Source organism: Dipodomys merriami, unplaced genomic scaffold, assembly GCF_024711535.1.
Source record: "Dipodomys merriami isolate MVZ:Mamm:240054 unplaced genomic scaffold, mDipMer1.0.p SCAF_19, whole genome shotgun sequence".
Lineage (NCBI taxonomy): Eukaryota > Metazoa > Chordata > Mammalia > Rodentia > Heteromyidae > Dipodomys > Dipodomys merriami.
The window spans coordinates 4,658,419-4,673,066 of NW_027203270.1; the positions used below are offsets into that span (position 1 = coordinate 4,658,419).

Genomic DNA, 14,648 nt, shown 5'->3' on the forward strand with positions numbered 1-14,648 from the left:
CTGCAATTACATCCCGATTCCACAGCGCCCAATTTCTAACTCAGAAGCCAAGCCTCTCTCAACCGACCTAGTGAGTGTGACATGACAGCCTTCTTTCTGTAAGGGATAAGGAGATATCTGGCTGTAGGCATCCTCTACTCTTTATCCATCTGAAGAGTGTGTGTGTGTTCCAAGACTTGCTTTAAAGATGGAGGAGATAATGCAGGATGCTGAACTGGCAGCGTCTGTTTTCCCACTGGCTGCATGTTTACATTGGCATCTACCATCCTAACTCTCTGCCACACACTAGAGAGGCTGATCCTGCTTTTGGCTCAACAGAGAACAACCACGGTCTCTCCATCTGTGGCCCTCAAGAGAGCTAGGAGAGGAGCCCGTGGGGTCTGGAACTTGAGGGGGACTTGGAAGTCTGGAGCCCTAGTGGGACAGTCATTTTACATTAGCCATGCAGCTCCCATTTGAAATCCTGAAAACAGTGTGGATGGGAAGGGAAACATTTGTGAAACACTTGTGATGAGTGAGGCATTGTGCCTGATGTGCACACATAATCACAGCATCCCTAGAGGGTAAGGTATTATGTAATAAGCAGTGTTTTCCCCTTGGGTGTGTGGGACCTTGAAGCCCAGGGTAACACAGTTAGTAAGGACCAGGTCCAAAGCCTAAGTCTCCAGAGCTTGCATCCTTTGCACCGACACATGCAGACATGGTATCAGAAGGCAGCAGTCTTTGCAGGAAGGAGCATCCTTTGTCCCTGGACCTATTCCTGAGACCATGCAGGTCATGAAGGCTGACAGAAAAGGGAACTGGAAAGAAAAGCCTGTTCCTTAAGTGGCTTAGATCTCAGAGCAATAAAACATGGCTCCCAGGCCTTCTCACTCTCTTTTGTTTTTGCAGTTTCAGGGGTCATGAATGCTGCCATGCCCTTGTAATTTTATGACTCCCCACAGCAGATATCTCTTCCTTTCAAAGCCCGGCCCTGGGCTGGGAAGGTGGCTCAGTGGTAGAGCGCTTGCCTTGCATGCTCAAGGCCCTGGGTTCGATTCCTCAGCACCACATAAGCAGAAAGAAAAAAGCCGGAAGTGGCGCTGTGGCTCAAGTGGTAGAGCACTAGCCTAGAGCTGAAGAGCTGAGGGACAGCGCCCAGGCCCAGAGTTCAGGCCCCACGACCGGACCAAAAAAAAAAAAAAAAAAAAAAAAAAGCCAGGCCCTTCCTTGCCCCTCAGATCACCTGTGATCTGCCATCTCCTAAAGATATGGAAGGAGGGTCCTTGAACAAACCATCCTTTTGCTCCTCCCACCTCTGAGGGTCTAGAGAAGTGGGAGCATTTGCTAAGTCACGAGCACATGCAGTGACCTTGTGTTATCCCAGTTTTTCTGGTGACCTATGTCCCAGGGTGGAAGTCACAGCCAAGAAATTCTTCCTTTGTATAATTAACCCAAGTCTCTGATTTCCAGCTAAGTCCATTTCCTCTTGTTCTTATTTTAGAGAAAATGGAAGAAATCCCCTTTAATTTTCTTTCCTCTTAGCTACACATTCAGTTTCTTTAAATTACATTCCTGTTCTAATTCTGGAAGTCAACACTGTTCTTTATGATCACTTTCTCACTTTCTCTGTATGCTTCCTCCGGGCCGAAACCCAACCAGGATCCTTGAGGTTTTGCTCGGGTTTTCACCTTTTGGAATGAATTTTATGACTTACTTTGCCCCTAGAAAACCTCAGAGGTTAACCGTAGTCAGAGAACACTTCTACTTTCCACTGAGCTGAACTGTTCGGTACCACCCCCACTACCTACCACAGTTTTTGTTGGTACAGGGGATTGAACTCAGGGCCTCACACTTTCTAGGCAGACACTTGTACCACACTCCAGACACTAGGCTAGCCTGACCTGTGATACTCCTATCTGTTTCCCTGTGTGGTTGGGAATGGCAGGAATATGCTACTGTACCCAGCCATTGGTTGAAATGGGGTCTTGTACTTTTCAGCTGAGCTGATCTCAAACTATGATGCTTCAATCTATACACCTTCCAAATAGCTTGGGTCATAGATTTGAGCTGCTAGGCCCAGAACCTTCTTACATCTGTGGTAATCCAAGGTGTTTTGTTTTGTTTTAATATAAAATCTCACTCGATAACCAGGCAGGCTAATTCACCATCCCACCTCAGTCTCCCAAGTGCACTTAGCCCCATAAGTTCTAACAACAAAACGTATGGTCATGAAGTATATGAAGCACTTCCATTCACAGTTATGTAATTTTTTTAAAACAAAAATACTGGTGTGGGAGCACTATTTCAGTGTGCCTATTTAAAGATTGGAAATTGAGGCCCAGAAAAGCATAATGGGCTTGCTCAGCTCACAAGTATGAGCAGTTATCTGCTAATATATGGCAAAGCCAGGAGTCAGATCCCTGGCAGCGAGGCATGTTGAAGCCCTCGCCGTCAATCCCGTCCCTTGGAATGGTAGAGTGGAGGAGTAAGCGCCAAGTGCTTTTCCTGGGAAGCTGGAAAGAATCCTGGCAGGCTTTGGTCCTCTTTCCTTCATTTTTACAAAGATACCAAATCATAAAGAGAAGTTTGCCAGGAGCCAACAGATCATACCTGTGATATAATTCTACTACTCAAAAGGCTGAGATCTGCGAGCCCAGGCAGTCAAATCCTAGAGGCTTTACCTTTTGTCCTAACAGGAGAGAAAGCAGATCACTGAAGTAACAAAAGTTTGAAGAGCAGAGTAAGTGACAGCCTTTTGATCTCTGTTCCTAGACCCCTGGAAATGCCTAAGGGAAAGATAAGAACATCTTGACTTGTACTTCGTTTACCTTGCTTTAACTTACTGTTCCTAACTGAATAGTCACAATTGCCATTTATAGATGAAAAAGCTGTGGGAGCTAAGAGAGGTTGAATAATCTCTTCCAAGATCAAGTAAGTTGAAGGGGAAAAGGCAAGATTTGAACCTGAAATCTTAGGATGCCAAGATTAGATCTTCATACCTACATACATGAACAGGGATCATGTAGCTCCCAGATGTTATAGCTGCTTAGGCAAGTAGACATCTTCTCACCTCCGGTTACTTCCAAACACCCATGCCTAGCTGATCAGGATCAACCTTCCCTGAGAAAGCAGAGGGCCTGCATTTGAGAGACTTCACTTGCCTCCTGGGCCCTTCATGCTGGGTAGAGTCTATTCAAGTGATTAGGACTCCAAGGTGGAGCCTTACATCTATCACCATGGTGGAAGGAACCCATGTGTTTGGCTCTGTTGCTTCCGCTCACCAGAAATACTCAGTTCTCTGTGATTCTCCCACTTAAAAAAAAGTTATTGCCTTTCAGACTTTCAAAGGAGCCAGAACCCAGTGGTTTTGGCCACTAAACAGGAAACTCAAAGCCCTTTCCGCTTCCTTGAGCTGGCTGGAAGGGCTGGGCCTAGAACTATTACTTTACTTTAAAGAAAAGTTTTTATGTGGTTAAAAAAAATACCAACAAAACAAAAAACCTTTCCTGGAGGCCTGCACACCAGCCTTGGTTGATACACAACATGGAAAAGAACGGCCTTGTTGCCTGGCAGTAATGAGAGCAAACAAATGTGTCTGACAGTCTGTTTGGCATCTCCTGGCCTCCAATTCTGTTTGCTTCATTTTAATTGCTTCCTTCACTTCCTTTCAGTCTCCCTACCTTCGGTACCACCCTCCCTCAAGGGAGTACCAGGCTGTGCCAGGTTGTGCTAGGCTGGGCTAGGCCCCACAGGATACAGCCATCCAGCCGGGCTATTCTTGTCTGTGTCTATTTGCAAGATGCCTGTTGTTCTCAGTGGCTGTTTTCTCCATCATGGATGGTGAGACTTGGCAGAGGTCCAAGAGTAGAAGCCTGGTAGAAAAGCTTCCAGAGTTCTGCCACAGAAAGTTCTGCTTCAGTTGGTGTGAGTCCCAGGCTAAAGAATGAGAGGTTGGAGGCTGCCTCTCAGGGTATCTGGGAGCCCTGCTTGGGCCCAGTATCCATTGCAGAGTGTGGGCCTTTGCCAGGATATTCTCACAGACCAGACCCAGAGAAAGAAAGAACTATACTTGCCTGTCTGTGAACCACCTCTGGGCCTGGCCAGATTCTCTTCTCTGCCATGTGCCTTCCTCTCCTTCACTCCAGGCTCTCTCTAAGACTTCTAACCTATGTCAGGCTAGATAAAAAAAAAAAAAAAAAAGCAAACTGGAACATCCAGAGCAAAGGCCTATCAATAAATGTTTAACCGTAAGCTCTAAGCCAATTGGCTTTTTTCTGCCAGTCCTGGGGCTTGAATTCAGGGCCTGGGCACTGTCCCTGAGCTTCTTTTTTTTGCTCAAGGCTAGCATTTAAACCACAGTGCCACTTCTGGCTTTTTCTGTGTATGTGGTACTGAGGAATTGAACCCAGGGCTTCATGCAAGCTAGGCAAGCATTCTACCACTAAGCCACATTCCCAGCCCAAAGGGTAGGCTCCAATAGCAGTTATTTCCTAATAGAATACATACATGCACTGCTATGTAATGTGTACATGTTAGACATAGGAAGGATGTGAGAAAAATAATTTAAAAAAAATTTTTTGGTGCTGAGCCTGGTGCTTGAACTCAGGGCCGGGGTACTGTCCCTGAGCTTTTTGGCTCAAGGCTAGTACCATTTGAACCACACAGCTCCATTTCTGGCTTTTTGGTGGTTAATTGGAGTTGAGCCCCACAGACTTTCTTACCTGGACTGGCTTTGAACAGTGATCTTCAGATCTCAGGCTCTTGAGTAGCTAGGTTTATAGCTATGAGCCACAGACACCTGGCTTTAATCTTAATCTAAAAGAGGATAGATGATCTTCTTTGTTGTGTAAGTAATTATTTGACATAATCATATTAAAGCATAAATAATAAAAATATTGCCAGATGCCAGTTTGCTTCATAGAATGAGCTTCAGGTTTAGTTAAAGCTCCTTATGGCACTTAGTTCATTCTTAAAAGTTGGGAATGGCCCTGCTGTTGAGGGGGGCTTATTTTTAGCTGGGCATGATGGCATATTCTGTAATACTCAGTAATTCAGGGGAATTAAGGCAGGAAGATGGCAAACTTGAGCTACTTATTGAGATCCTGCCACAAAACAAACAACAAAAAGATCTTGGCTTTTTTTTTTTTTTTACATCATATCAGCTCTATTATTGGCATCATATAGCACTTTTATTTTTGATGTGCTTTTAGCAAAGAGGACAGATTCCTATTGTTACCCCATGCAGTATGAGCCATAGACTGCTCACCTTTGGTACTTTTCTCCAGGGAGGTACTCTGATGATGTTAAGCCACACTATGTTACTGGTTATTTTGAAATTAGGTCTCACTTTTTGCCTGGGCATCTACCTAGACTACAACCAACCCATTTTTTTTAATTGTGAAAATACTGTACAGAGGGGTTACAATTACATGGGCAAGATAATGAGCACATTTCTTATCAAGCATTGTAGCCTCCTCCTTTGTTTCCCCTTCCCATCCCTTCCCATCCTCCCTCCCCCGTACCCTCCCACCAAATCCTCCCCCCCCCACCAAAGTTGTAAAGTTCGTTTTCGACATAACAACTTGTACATCTCATTGTTGCAATGGGTTCACCTGTATCCCTATTTAAACGATTTGTTTTTCCCCTTCCCCTCTACAAATTATACCAACATCAAATACAGTGAAAGCAGGGGTTATATACTGTGGGAGGGACATACAAAGCAACAAAGAAATAATCTTATATATGTGTTAGAAACAATCCTATGAAAGAAAAAAAAACATTTGAATACATATCTTACAACCAACCCATTTTAAACTTCCAAATGTATCTGAGTTCATAGATACATGCCACAGTACCTAGTTTCTTCTGTTGAGCTGGAGCCTCAACTTTTTTTTTTGCCCCAGCTCCTGAATAGCTAGGATTTATATGTATGAACTACTTTGCCTTGATGAAACTTAACTTTTTAGATTCAAATGGATACAATTTCTAGTATTTTCTCTACCCTGGAGGGGTTTAGCAAACTTTTCAGAGAGACTGGAAAGTCTTAGAACATTGTCTCTCCTTGAATTCCCAATCATTGTGTGAAATACGTGAATTCACCCTTCCAAGCTTTTTCCTGTGGTAAATCATACAGCTGTTTGGCTTATTGCTCTAGGATTGATTTTCCCATGTTCACCTGTTCCTGAGTTCTGAACTTGAAGGTCTTGGCAAATGTTTCTTAGAGAGTGACACAGCTGATTATCGGGAAGGGTCCAGATCACACTGAAAATAACTGAAATGTGGTTTGTCCATAGAATGGAATCCTACTTCACAATAAAAGAAAACGAACCGTTGAATTATAGGCCAAGATGGATGAGTACCAAAAGAAATACATTGAATAGAAGAAGCTAGATGAAAACCTCACATATTATATGATTTCATTTGCAAAAAGTCCTAGAGCTAAGATGAGGGATAGAAAGCAGGGTGAGAATGGGGTGGAGGAAGGTGGTTTCAGGAGGGCATGAGCAAACACTTAAGTGTGCTAGATCAGCCAGATAGATAGCTATGTCACGTATGTCTCAATAAAGAAAAAGGAAAGGAAAGATAGTTCATGCATGGAATAAGCATTTAATAAATGCCAACCGTGTGCCAGATTGTGGGGGTTTGGAGAAAGATCGAAGGCATGGCCTTCAGAGGGCTCACAGTAAGGGAAATAGATAAACAGATGATTTCAGTCTAGGATGCTAAGAAAAAAGGAAAAGAAAGAACAGGAGGAGTCTCCACATGGGTGTCAGTGGTACTTCTTCCTAAGGAAGCTAGAGAAGGCTTTCAAAGGGGAGATTATCTGAGCTTCTGAATTGGTCCCCTGGAAACACCTCCCTGGCAGTAAGGCATTGGGATGGGCAGAGTTGGTGAAAAGCAGTATTGCACTTGTTCTGTTTTGACTAGAGCAAAGGGCCCAATGGGGAAGCAGCAAGAGAGCAGGCTGGCAGAAAATGGGAATGGCCACATGGTGCAATTTTTGCTGTCTAAAAGCCCTGAGGTATCTTTATGGCCCAATGTTGAGCAACTGTCAAATCTGGGCCTGTGTCACTGGGGCACTTCCTCATCTAAGCAGTTGGCAAGTTCTGAGACATGCTCAAAGCTGTTCTGTGGTGCCTGGAAGATTTCAAGGGCATTTTCTTTGGGATGCTTCAGGGCCCAGAAAAGGAGAGTTTGTTTAGTTCTGGGCAGCAGCTAGGGAATGTCTGTTTCCTTCTTTCTTGCAGCTGCACTTGGGTACAAAGGCACTGGGGTGCATTTGGAGGCAGCCAAAAGGCAGCAGCTCCTAGGGGAGTTTTTCTACCAAAAAAAAGTGCCCTTCTAGTGTTCATCTGTATGTACGTATGTATGTATGTATGTATGTATGTATGTATTGTCAGTACTGGGATTTTGGGCTAGTACTTACTAGTCAGGCACTATACCATTGGAGGCAAAACCCAGCAGAATTTTGCCTTCCTGTGTAGCATGTAGCATCCATCTCAAATTGACTGTCCTGTGTATAGCCGTCTGTTAACCAGCCACCAGAAGTCTTCCGAATCCTCTTGGTTTTTAGCATGCTTTTCCAAGCAGATTAAGCTGTAAGTTCAGAATGCATTGTCAAACCATTTTAAAAATGCAGACAGCAGTGTGCAACATGGCTGGTGTAACCAGAGGAGGGCGACATGAAGAGAGCCTGTGTTAATGGGAGTAGATACCAGATTGTCTGGCAAGTGTTGGCTCTGGTTGGCCTGTTCCCTGCAGCCAGGGGGAAGCTAGTAAGTAAGTTAGTGGTTTAAATGAGCTTGTTTCTCTGTGATGTGGAGATCAAGTTGCTTATTATGCCTTACAAGTTGAACTCTCATGACCCCATTGAGGAGGATTTTAACTGCCTCTGTGGCATTTAGGATCTATGAGGAGTCTAGATAAGGGTGATTTCTTTTGCCTGGCACTCTTTCCTGCCTTTGATAGGGATGGACCAAGAGGATAAGTGAGAGTGGCTGGAATATGGAAAATGAGTAGCAGCAATGTCGGCAAGCCCTGGCCAGTACAGATAGTTCAGATCAAGTGGGACCAGGAAAAGCTAATGGGAAAAATGATCTCAGATAATGTCAGAAAGGGAGAAGTTCTTAATGGCATAATGGAGTTTTATGTATTTGAACTCAGGTGCTCATGGCTGGCACCCTATTGTTTTAGCCATGCCTCCGAATCTCACAGATGCTTCTGCCCAGGCTGGCTTTGAACTATGATCTTCACATCCCAGCCTCCTGAGTAGCAAGGATTACAGGTGTGAGCCACTGAAGCCTAGTCCTATTATTTATTTGCTTTTTTATTATTTTATTTTTTGCTAGTCCTGGGGCTTGAACTCAGTTCCTTGGCACTGTCCTTTTTGCCCAAGGCTAGCAGTCTACCATTTGAGCTACAGACACTACTTCTAGTTTTTCTGTTTATGTGGTACTGAGGAATTGAACCAAGGGCTTCATGCATGCGAGGCAAACACTCTACCACTAAGTCATATTCCCAGCCCTATTTATTTGCTTTTTGTTGTTAGTTGTGGGGCCTGAACTCTGGGCCTGAGTGCTGTCCCTCAGCTCTTCAGCTCAAGGCTAGCACCCTATCACTTGAGCCACAGCGCCACTTCCAGCTTTTTCTGCTTATGTAGTGCTGAGGAATTGAACTCAGGGCTTCATACATGTGAGGCAAGCACTCTACCGCTGAGCCACCTTCCCAGCCCTATTTATTTGCTTTTTAAGACAAGTCACAGTTTACCTTGAACTCACCGTCTCAGTAATGGAATTACAGGTGAGCACACCTGGCTAGTTTCTTGTTTACCACCCCCCCATCCCCCCCCCCGCCATGTTCTCACCTGAGCTGATGAACATAGTTCCAAGTTTGGGCTGTTGCTCTTCTTATTCTTCCTTCTCTCCCCATGCCACTGGCCAGCTAGACTGCTGCTGGCATACTGCTGTTGTGTCCTCTGAACCCTTGAAGGTCATGCTTGTTCCAGTTTGGGGTTGATTTCTAAAATGGGTAGGGGGAAGGGATCTCTAACTATCCATTTGTTTTCTTACATTTCAGTCATTCCAAGGAAGTCAAGGACGTGCATACCTCTTTAACTCAGTGTGAGTGTCTACAGTGTATCTATTATTTGGTATACATTTTGAGGGATGGAGGAGAGCAACCTTGGTTATGGCAATGGAGTCTGCCTTTTCTGCCTAATAAAGAACTATGGAGCAGTTTTCTCCACAACTGGTCCTCAGTTACCTTGGGGAACATTTTTTTTTTTTTCTGGGGAGGGGGGAAGAGTAGCATCTCTGAAAATCGTATCCACTATGATGCCTTTATTAGGCACATTGGGAAGGAGTTGAGAAGCTTCTGAAAGCTTCATCCTGGAACTCTCATAACTAGAGCTGAGATTTGTGAGGATGGAAAAAAAAAAAAAAGAATTCCACTGAGATAACTAAGACTGGAGGGAAGACTCAAGGTAGAGCCTTTCCTGCAAACAGCCCTTATACAGCCAGCAGCCATTCCTGGGCATGGGGTTTCCAACTCCCACCAGGGAAAAGAAGGTAAACCTCACATAAGCCTGGCGAAGTATAAAACTGGAAATCTAGCACATTCAACTTGGGGACAGGTGCTCAGAGAAGGAGGGGAGGACATTAGATATTTAAGGCTCAGTGCTCAGTCTCCATGTGCTAAGGATAACACTACCCTCTCTCTATCTTTTTTTTTTGGGGGGGGGGAGCCAGTCTTGAGGCTTGAACACTGCCTGGACCCTGTCCCTGAGGATTTTGCTCAAAGCTGGCACTCTACCACTTGAGCCACAGCACCGCTTCTGGCTTTTTCTGTTTATGTGGTACTGAGAAATCAAACCCAGGGCTTCATGCATGCTAGGCAAGCACTCTACCACTGAGGCACCTTCCCAAGCCCTGCCTCCATGTTTGACCATCTTTGCAAGTCCTCAGTAAGCTTTGAGGACCTGGCTGTGACCTCACAATGCTGTCATTTTGTCCCCTTCAGTCACAGGTAGACCCATTGAATCTAAAATCTTTCAGATCTGGAATTCATTCCACCTCACGGATTTCCATGTGGTTACCTTTTGGAGGATGTGATCAGCTAGTCTTAGAGCAGGCTCTCAGAAGTGACTTCCCCTGGGGCAGTTAGTTGTTGCTGGAATGTATGTACATGTGACTAACCACCCACTTTCTCTGTCTTTTGGTATAGAGTTAATGTGGGCTGTGGGCCTGCAGAAGAGCGGGTGTTGCTAACAGGACTCCATGCAGTTGCAGACATTTACTGTGAAAACTGCAAAACCACTTTGGGCTGGAAATATGTAAGTATAGAGAAGCCTGGTTGGGAGAAGGCTAGGAGAGAGAGGGGTGCATAGGGTTTCATGGTACTCTTTCTGCATGCATCCTGCGGGGTTTACCTTTGACCAGGGCAGGAAACTGAGCAGTCACCATGTCTACACTTATCCTTATTCTTCCCTTTTTCCATTACTCTTCACACTTACTCCTTCATATCTATTGTCTTGGAGACAGATAAGCATATTTACACACACCTGTATCTCCTTCATACACATATGGGAAGGTGGCTCAGTGGTAGAGTGCTTGCCTTGCATGCATGAGGCCCTGGGTTCGATTCCTTAGCACCATATAAGCAGAAAAAGCCAGAAGAGGCGCTGTGGCTCAAGTGGGCTTGAGCTGAAGAGCTGAGGGACAGTGCCCAGCCCTGGAGTTAAGGCCCCATGACTAACAAAATAAAATAAAATAAATATGGGCTGGGAAGTTGGCTCAGTGGTAGAGCGCTTGCCTTACATGCCTGAGGCCCTGGGTTCGATTCCTCAGCACCACATAAGCAAAAAGAAAAAAGCCGGAAGTGGCGCTGTGGCTCAAGTGGTAGAGTGCTAGCCTTGAGCTGAAGAGCTGAGGGACAGCACTCAGGCCCAGAGTTCAGGCCCCACGACTGGACCCCCCCCCCAAAAAAAATACTAGAATATCATTCCTGATAGCTTACTGTGTGTTAGCCTGCACCGTGGACTACCTCATCATTAGTGGCCAAACCAAGAGAGGAGTCCATGTAACAGTGTGACTCTAGAAACAATGCCCTTAACCAACTATGTTTTGATGCCCCTAGAACATTACCTTGGAGCCCGGCTACATCCTAGGATCACAGACACTGACTGCCTTTACTTCCACTGGTAGAGGCTGCCATGGCTAGATTTTCCCAAATGAACAATTATTCTTTCATTGTTCAATTCCATACATTTTAAAGTCCTAAGAAGAATGAGCAGTGCTTTGTCAGGGTGAGAGGAGGAGTTGGAGGTCTGCTGCTTTCAAAGTACTTTGGTTTTCTAACAAGCATTGGGGTTACCACACCATTGCAGACAAAGCCTGCTCAGTCTCTCTGACTAGTGGTAGTAGTTACATTCCTTATATCTTTAGGAGTTTCATTGTATTTTATTTTTGAGGGGGCTGTAAATAAACAAGGGCTTCAATTCAGCGCCTTGTGTCCACTGGCCTTGCGTCATGCCTTTATCAAGCTCTCCTGTTTGAGTCATGCCTCCATCTCTGCTTTTGGTGGTTATTTTGGAGATGGAAATGAGTGAACCTTTCTTCTCAGTCTGATTGTTGAGCCACAGTCCTTCAGATAAAGGTTTGAGCCACAGACACCTGGCCTGGAGTTTTTTTTAAAATACAAAAAAAGCAAAAAAACACCTTTGGTCATCACTTACCATATAGTATAAATTTAGTGTAAATAAACTTACATTGTACTTAGTGAAAGGTCTTTTTCAGCATATATATGTGCATACATGTGTGGTGGAATGTTTTTCTTCTTTGTTACTATGAAAAATTTGGTCTTTCTGCCTCTAGGTGGGAAATATATTCTCTTTTAAAATGTCTCAAATTCCCCATCCTGTCATATGGCTCATGACCTGCTAGTAGATGGGGAAGGAGCCAGTTGAAATAGCCAAAATGGCTGCAGGGTGATAATGGTGTGTGAGTGTAGCTTCATCACTGGAAACAAAAGGATCAGCTGGTATTGGGAGTCTGAGAAGCAAGGAGGGGGTCCTGTCAGAAATCTATTTCATTTAGTTTTGTTGGGAAAGCAATAAGAACTTAAAAACTAAGTGTATGGGGGGGGATATCAAATAGTGTGAGCAACACACATAAATGGTATTCCATTTAATAATAATAAAAAAACGCTATTTCATTTAGTTTTGTTGGGAAAGCAATAAGAACTTAAAAATTAAGTGTATGGGGGGGGATATCAAATAGTGTGAGCAACACACATAAATGGTATTCCATTTAATAATAATAAAAAAAAATGCAAAAACTATCCCGGGTGGAGTCCTCAGCCAATCTAGCAGCTCAATCTTCAGGACTTTCTTAATGGTAGAAATGTTCAGAGGGGGTGGGAAATATAAAAATGTTGAAGGACAAGACTATCTAAACCAGGTATGGTAGTGTACACCTGTAATCCCAGCCCTTTGGGAGGCTCAAGCAGGAGTCTAGTCTCAGCCCCGGTGACATACCTCAAGAAACCAAACCAAAAAATCTTGACTATGTGTTTTATGGTTCTAAGATGGCCTAGCTGTCCTCCCCCTGCAATGGTTGGCTTGGTTGTTTCGTGGGAGAGGAACTTTGCCACTCCATTCCCTCTGGACACTCACACTCCTCTGGGTGCCTGGTGGTCAGTGGGGGGCAGGGGAATTCTGGTTTTGATTGTCTGGAAACTCTTTCCCTTCCTCTGCTTCAACCTCACCTCTGGGCTGTCTTTTATTGAACACATGTTGGATTAGACACAAAAGATAAACGTGGTTTGATTACTTTTTTGTTCATTGTACAATGAAGCACTCCTTTGACAAAACATTATACTCCTTTGACAAAACATTATAGTACGCCTTTGACTAGAAGGCCTGGGGCTTGAACTCGGCCTGGGCACTGTCCCTCAGCTCTTCAGCTCAAGGCTAGCGCTCTACCACTTGAGCCATAACACCACTTGCAGCTTTTTCTGCTTATGTGGCTCTGAGGAATGGAACCCAGGACTTCATGCATGAAAGGCAAGCACTCTACCACTTAGTCACCTTCCCAGGCCCCCCAGGCTAGCATCTCACTGGCCATCCTGAATATTCCAACCTCCTGAGTACTGGGCTTGCAAGGTGTGAACCCCAGCCCAAAGGTTTATTGATAACCTTCCATGCTAGACCAGGTGCTCCATTCTTTTGTCTCATTATTTTTTTCTGACCCTCAAAATTATGTAAGCATCTCAATTTTGTGCTAGAATGGAAAGTGTTCAGATATTGGCAAGAAGTAGAATTAGATCAGTGGGGTGTTTCTGTAACTCAGGATCTATTGCTGTTTCTGCTGGAGTGTCATGCTGATGTCTTTTGCCTGTGTGGCACTTGGCAGTTAGGTTTTCTTTTCAGCTTAATAGGAAAACTTCCACTCTTCATTCCCCACCCCCCCATTACCCTAAATACATTATTATGAGCAATATGTCTTATTCTCAAACCACATTATTCTGTTGGGTGTGCACTTATACACAGGCACAAACACTCCGACTTTGTTTCTTTCTGTCTCTGTCTCTCTTGCTTGGAGCCAGGGAATTAAGAAATGTCAGGGAAATTGCTGCTGATCCCACAACTCATGTATGTGTGTGTGTGTGTGTGTGTGTTTGTTTTTTTGTACATTTTCTATTCTTTGCTTGTTCTCCTCATTCCTTTCTCCCCCCCCCTTTTTTTTTTGTCGGTTGTGGGGCTTGAACTCTGGGCTTGGGCACTACCTCTCAGCTCTTCAGCTCAAGGTGAGCGCTCTACTGCTTGATCCACAGTACCACTTCTGGTTTTCTAGTGACTTATTGGAGATAAGAGTTTCATGGACTTTCCTGCCTGGGCTGGCTTTGAACCTTGATCCTCAGATCTCAGCCTCCCGAGTAGCTAGGATTACAGGTGTGAGCCACTGGCACCCAGCTTCCTTTCCCCATTTTTTAAAGTGATTTTTCCCCTAACAAGAGTCCCACGTCTGAATCCTTGTTCTGAAAACCCAAAAGCTCCAGAGCTCTGGGCCAGAAGGTACAGTTCAAACAGCTGATGCCAGAACTTACCAACTGTAGTTAGTAGTTTGGGGATTGAGGGGGAGGAGGAACTCTGTCTATATATACACTCATCAGTCTTAGCTGCGTAGTGCCTGCAGGGATCTGTACTCTCTGCTAATGTACCAGAATGTTCTTATGTGCCCATTGCTAGCCCTTTATCTCAGGTCTATGTAGGTCTGCTTTCTTTCCTTCCTTCCTTCCTTCCTTCCTTCCTCCTTCCTTCCTTCCTTCCTTCCCTCCCTCCCTCCCTCCCTCCCTCCCTCCTTCCCTCCCTCCTTCCTTCCTTCCTTCCTCTTTTTTTCTTTCTTTCTTTCTTTGGTCATGGTTCTTGAACTCTGGGCCTGAGCTCTTCAGCTCAAGGCTAGCGCTCTACCACTTGAGCCACAACGCCACTTCTGGTTTTCTGGTGGTTAATTGGAGATAAGAGTCTTATAGATGTTCCTGCCCAGGCTGCCTTTGAACCATGATTCTCATATCTCAGCCTGCTGAGTAGCATGAGCCACTGGCGCCTGGCTAGGGCTGCTTTCTATGGGGTTTATTTATCTAATTGGAAGATCCCTCCTTAAGTGTAG

At 44.7% G+C, this 14,648-nt stretch overlaps 1 protein-coding gene across 1 annotated transcript in view; it reads left to right on the top strand.

Moving 5' to 3' along the window:
- Positions 1–14,648, top strand: part of Ypel2 (yippee like 2) — a 45,337-nt gene that overhangs the window by 24,841 nt on the left and 5,848 nt on the right. The window contains exons 2-3 of the mRNA XM_070027048.1: positions 9,058–9,101; positions 10,204–10,312. Of these exons, the coding sequence (XP_069883149.1) occupies positions 9,058–9,101; positions 10,204–10,312 (153 nt within the window). The remainder of the gene's footprint in view (positions 1–9,057; positions 9,102–10,203; positions 10,313–14,648) is intronic.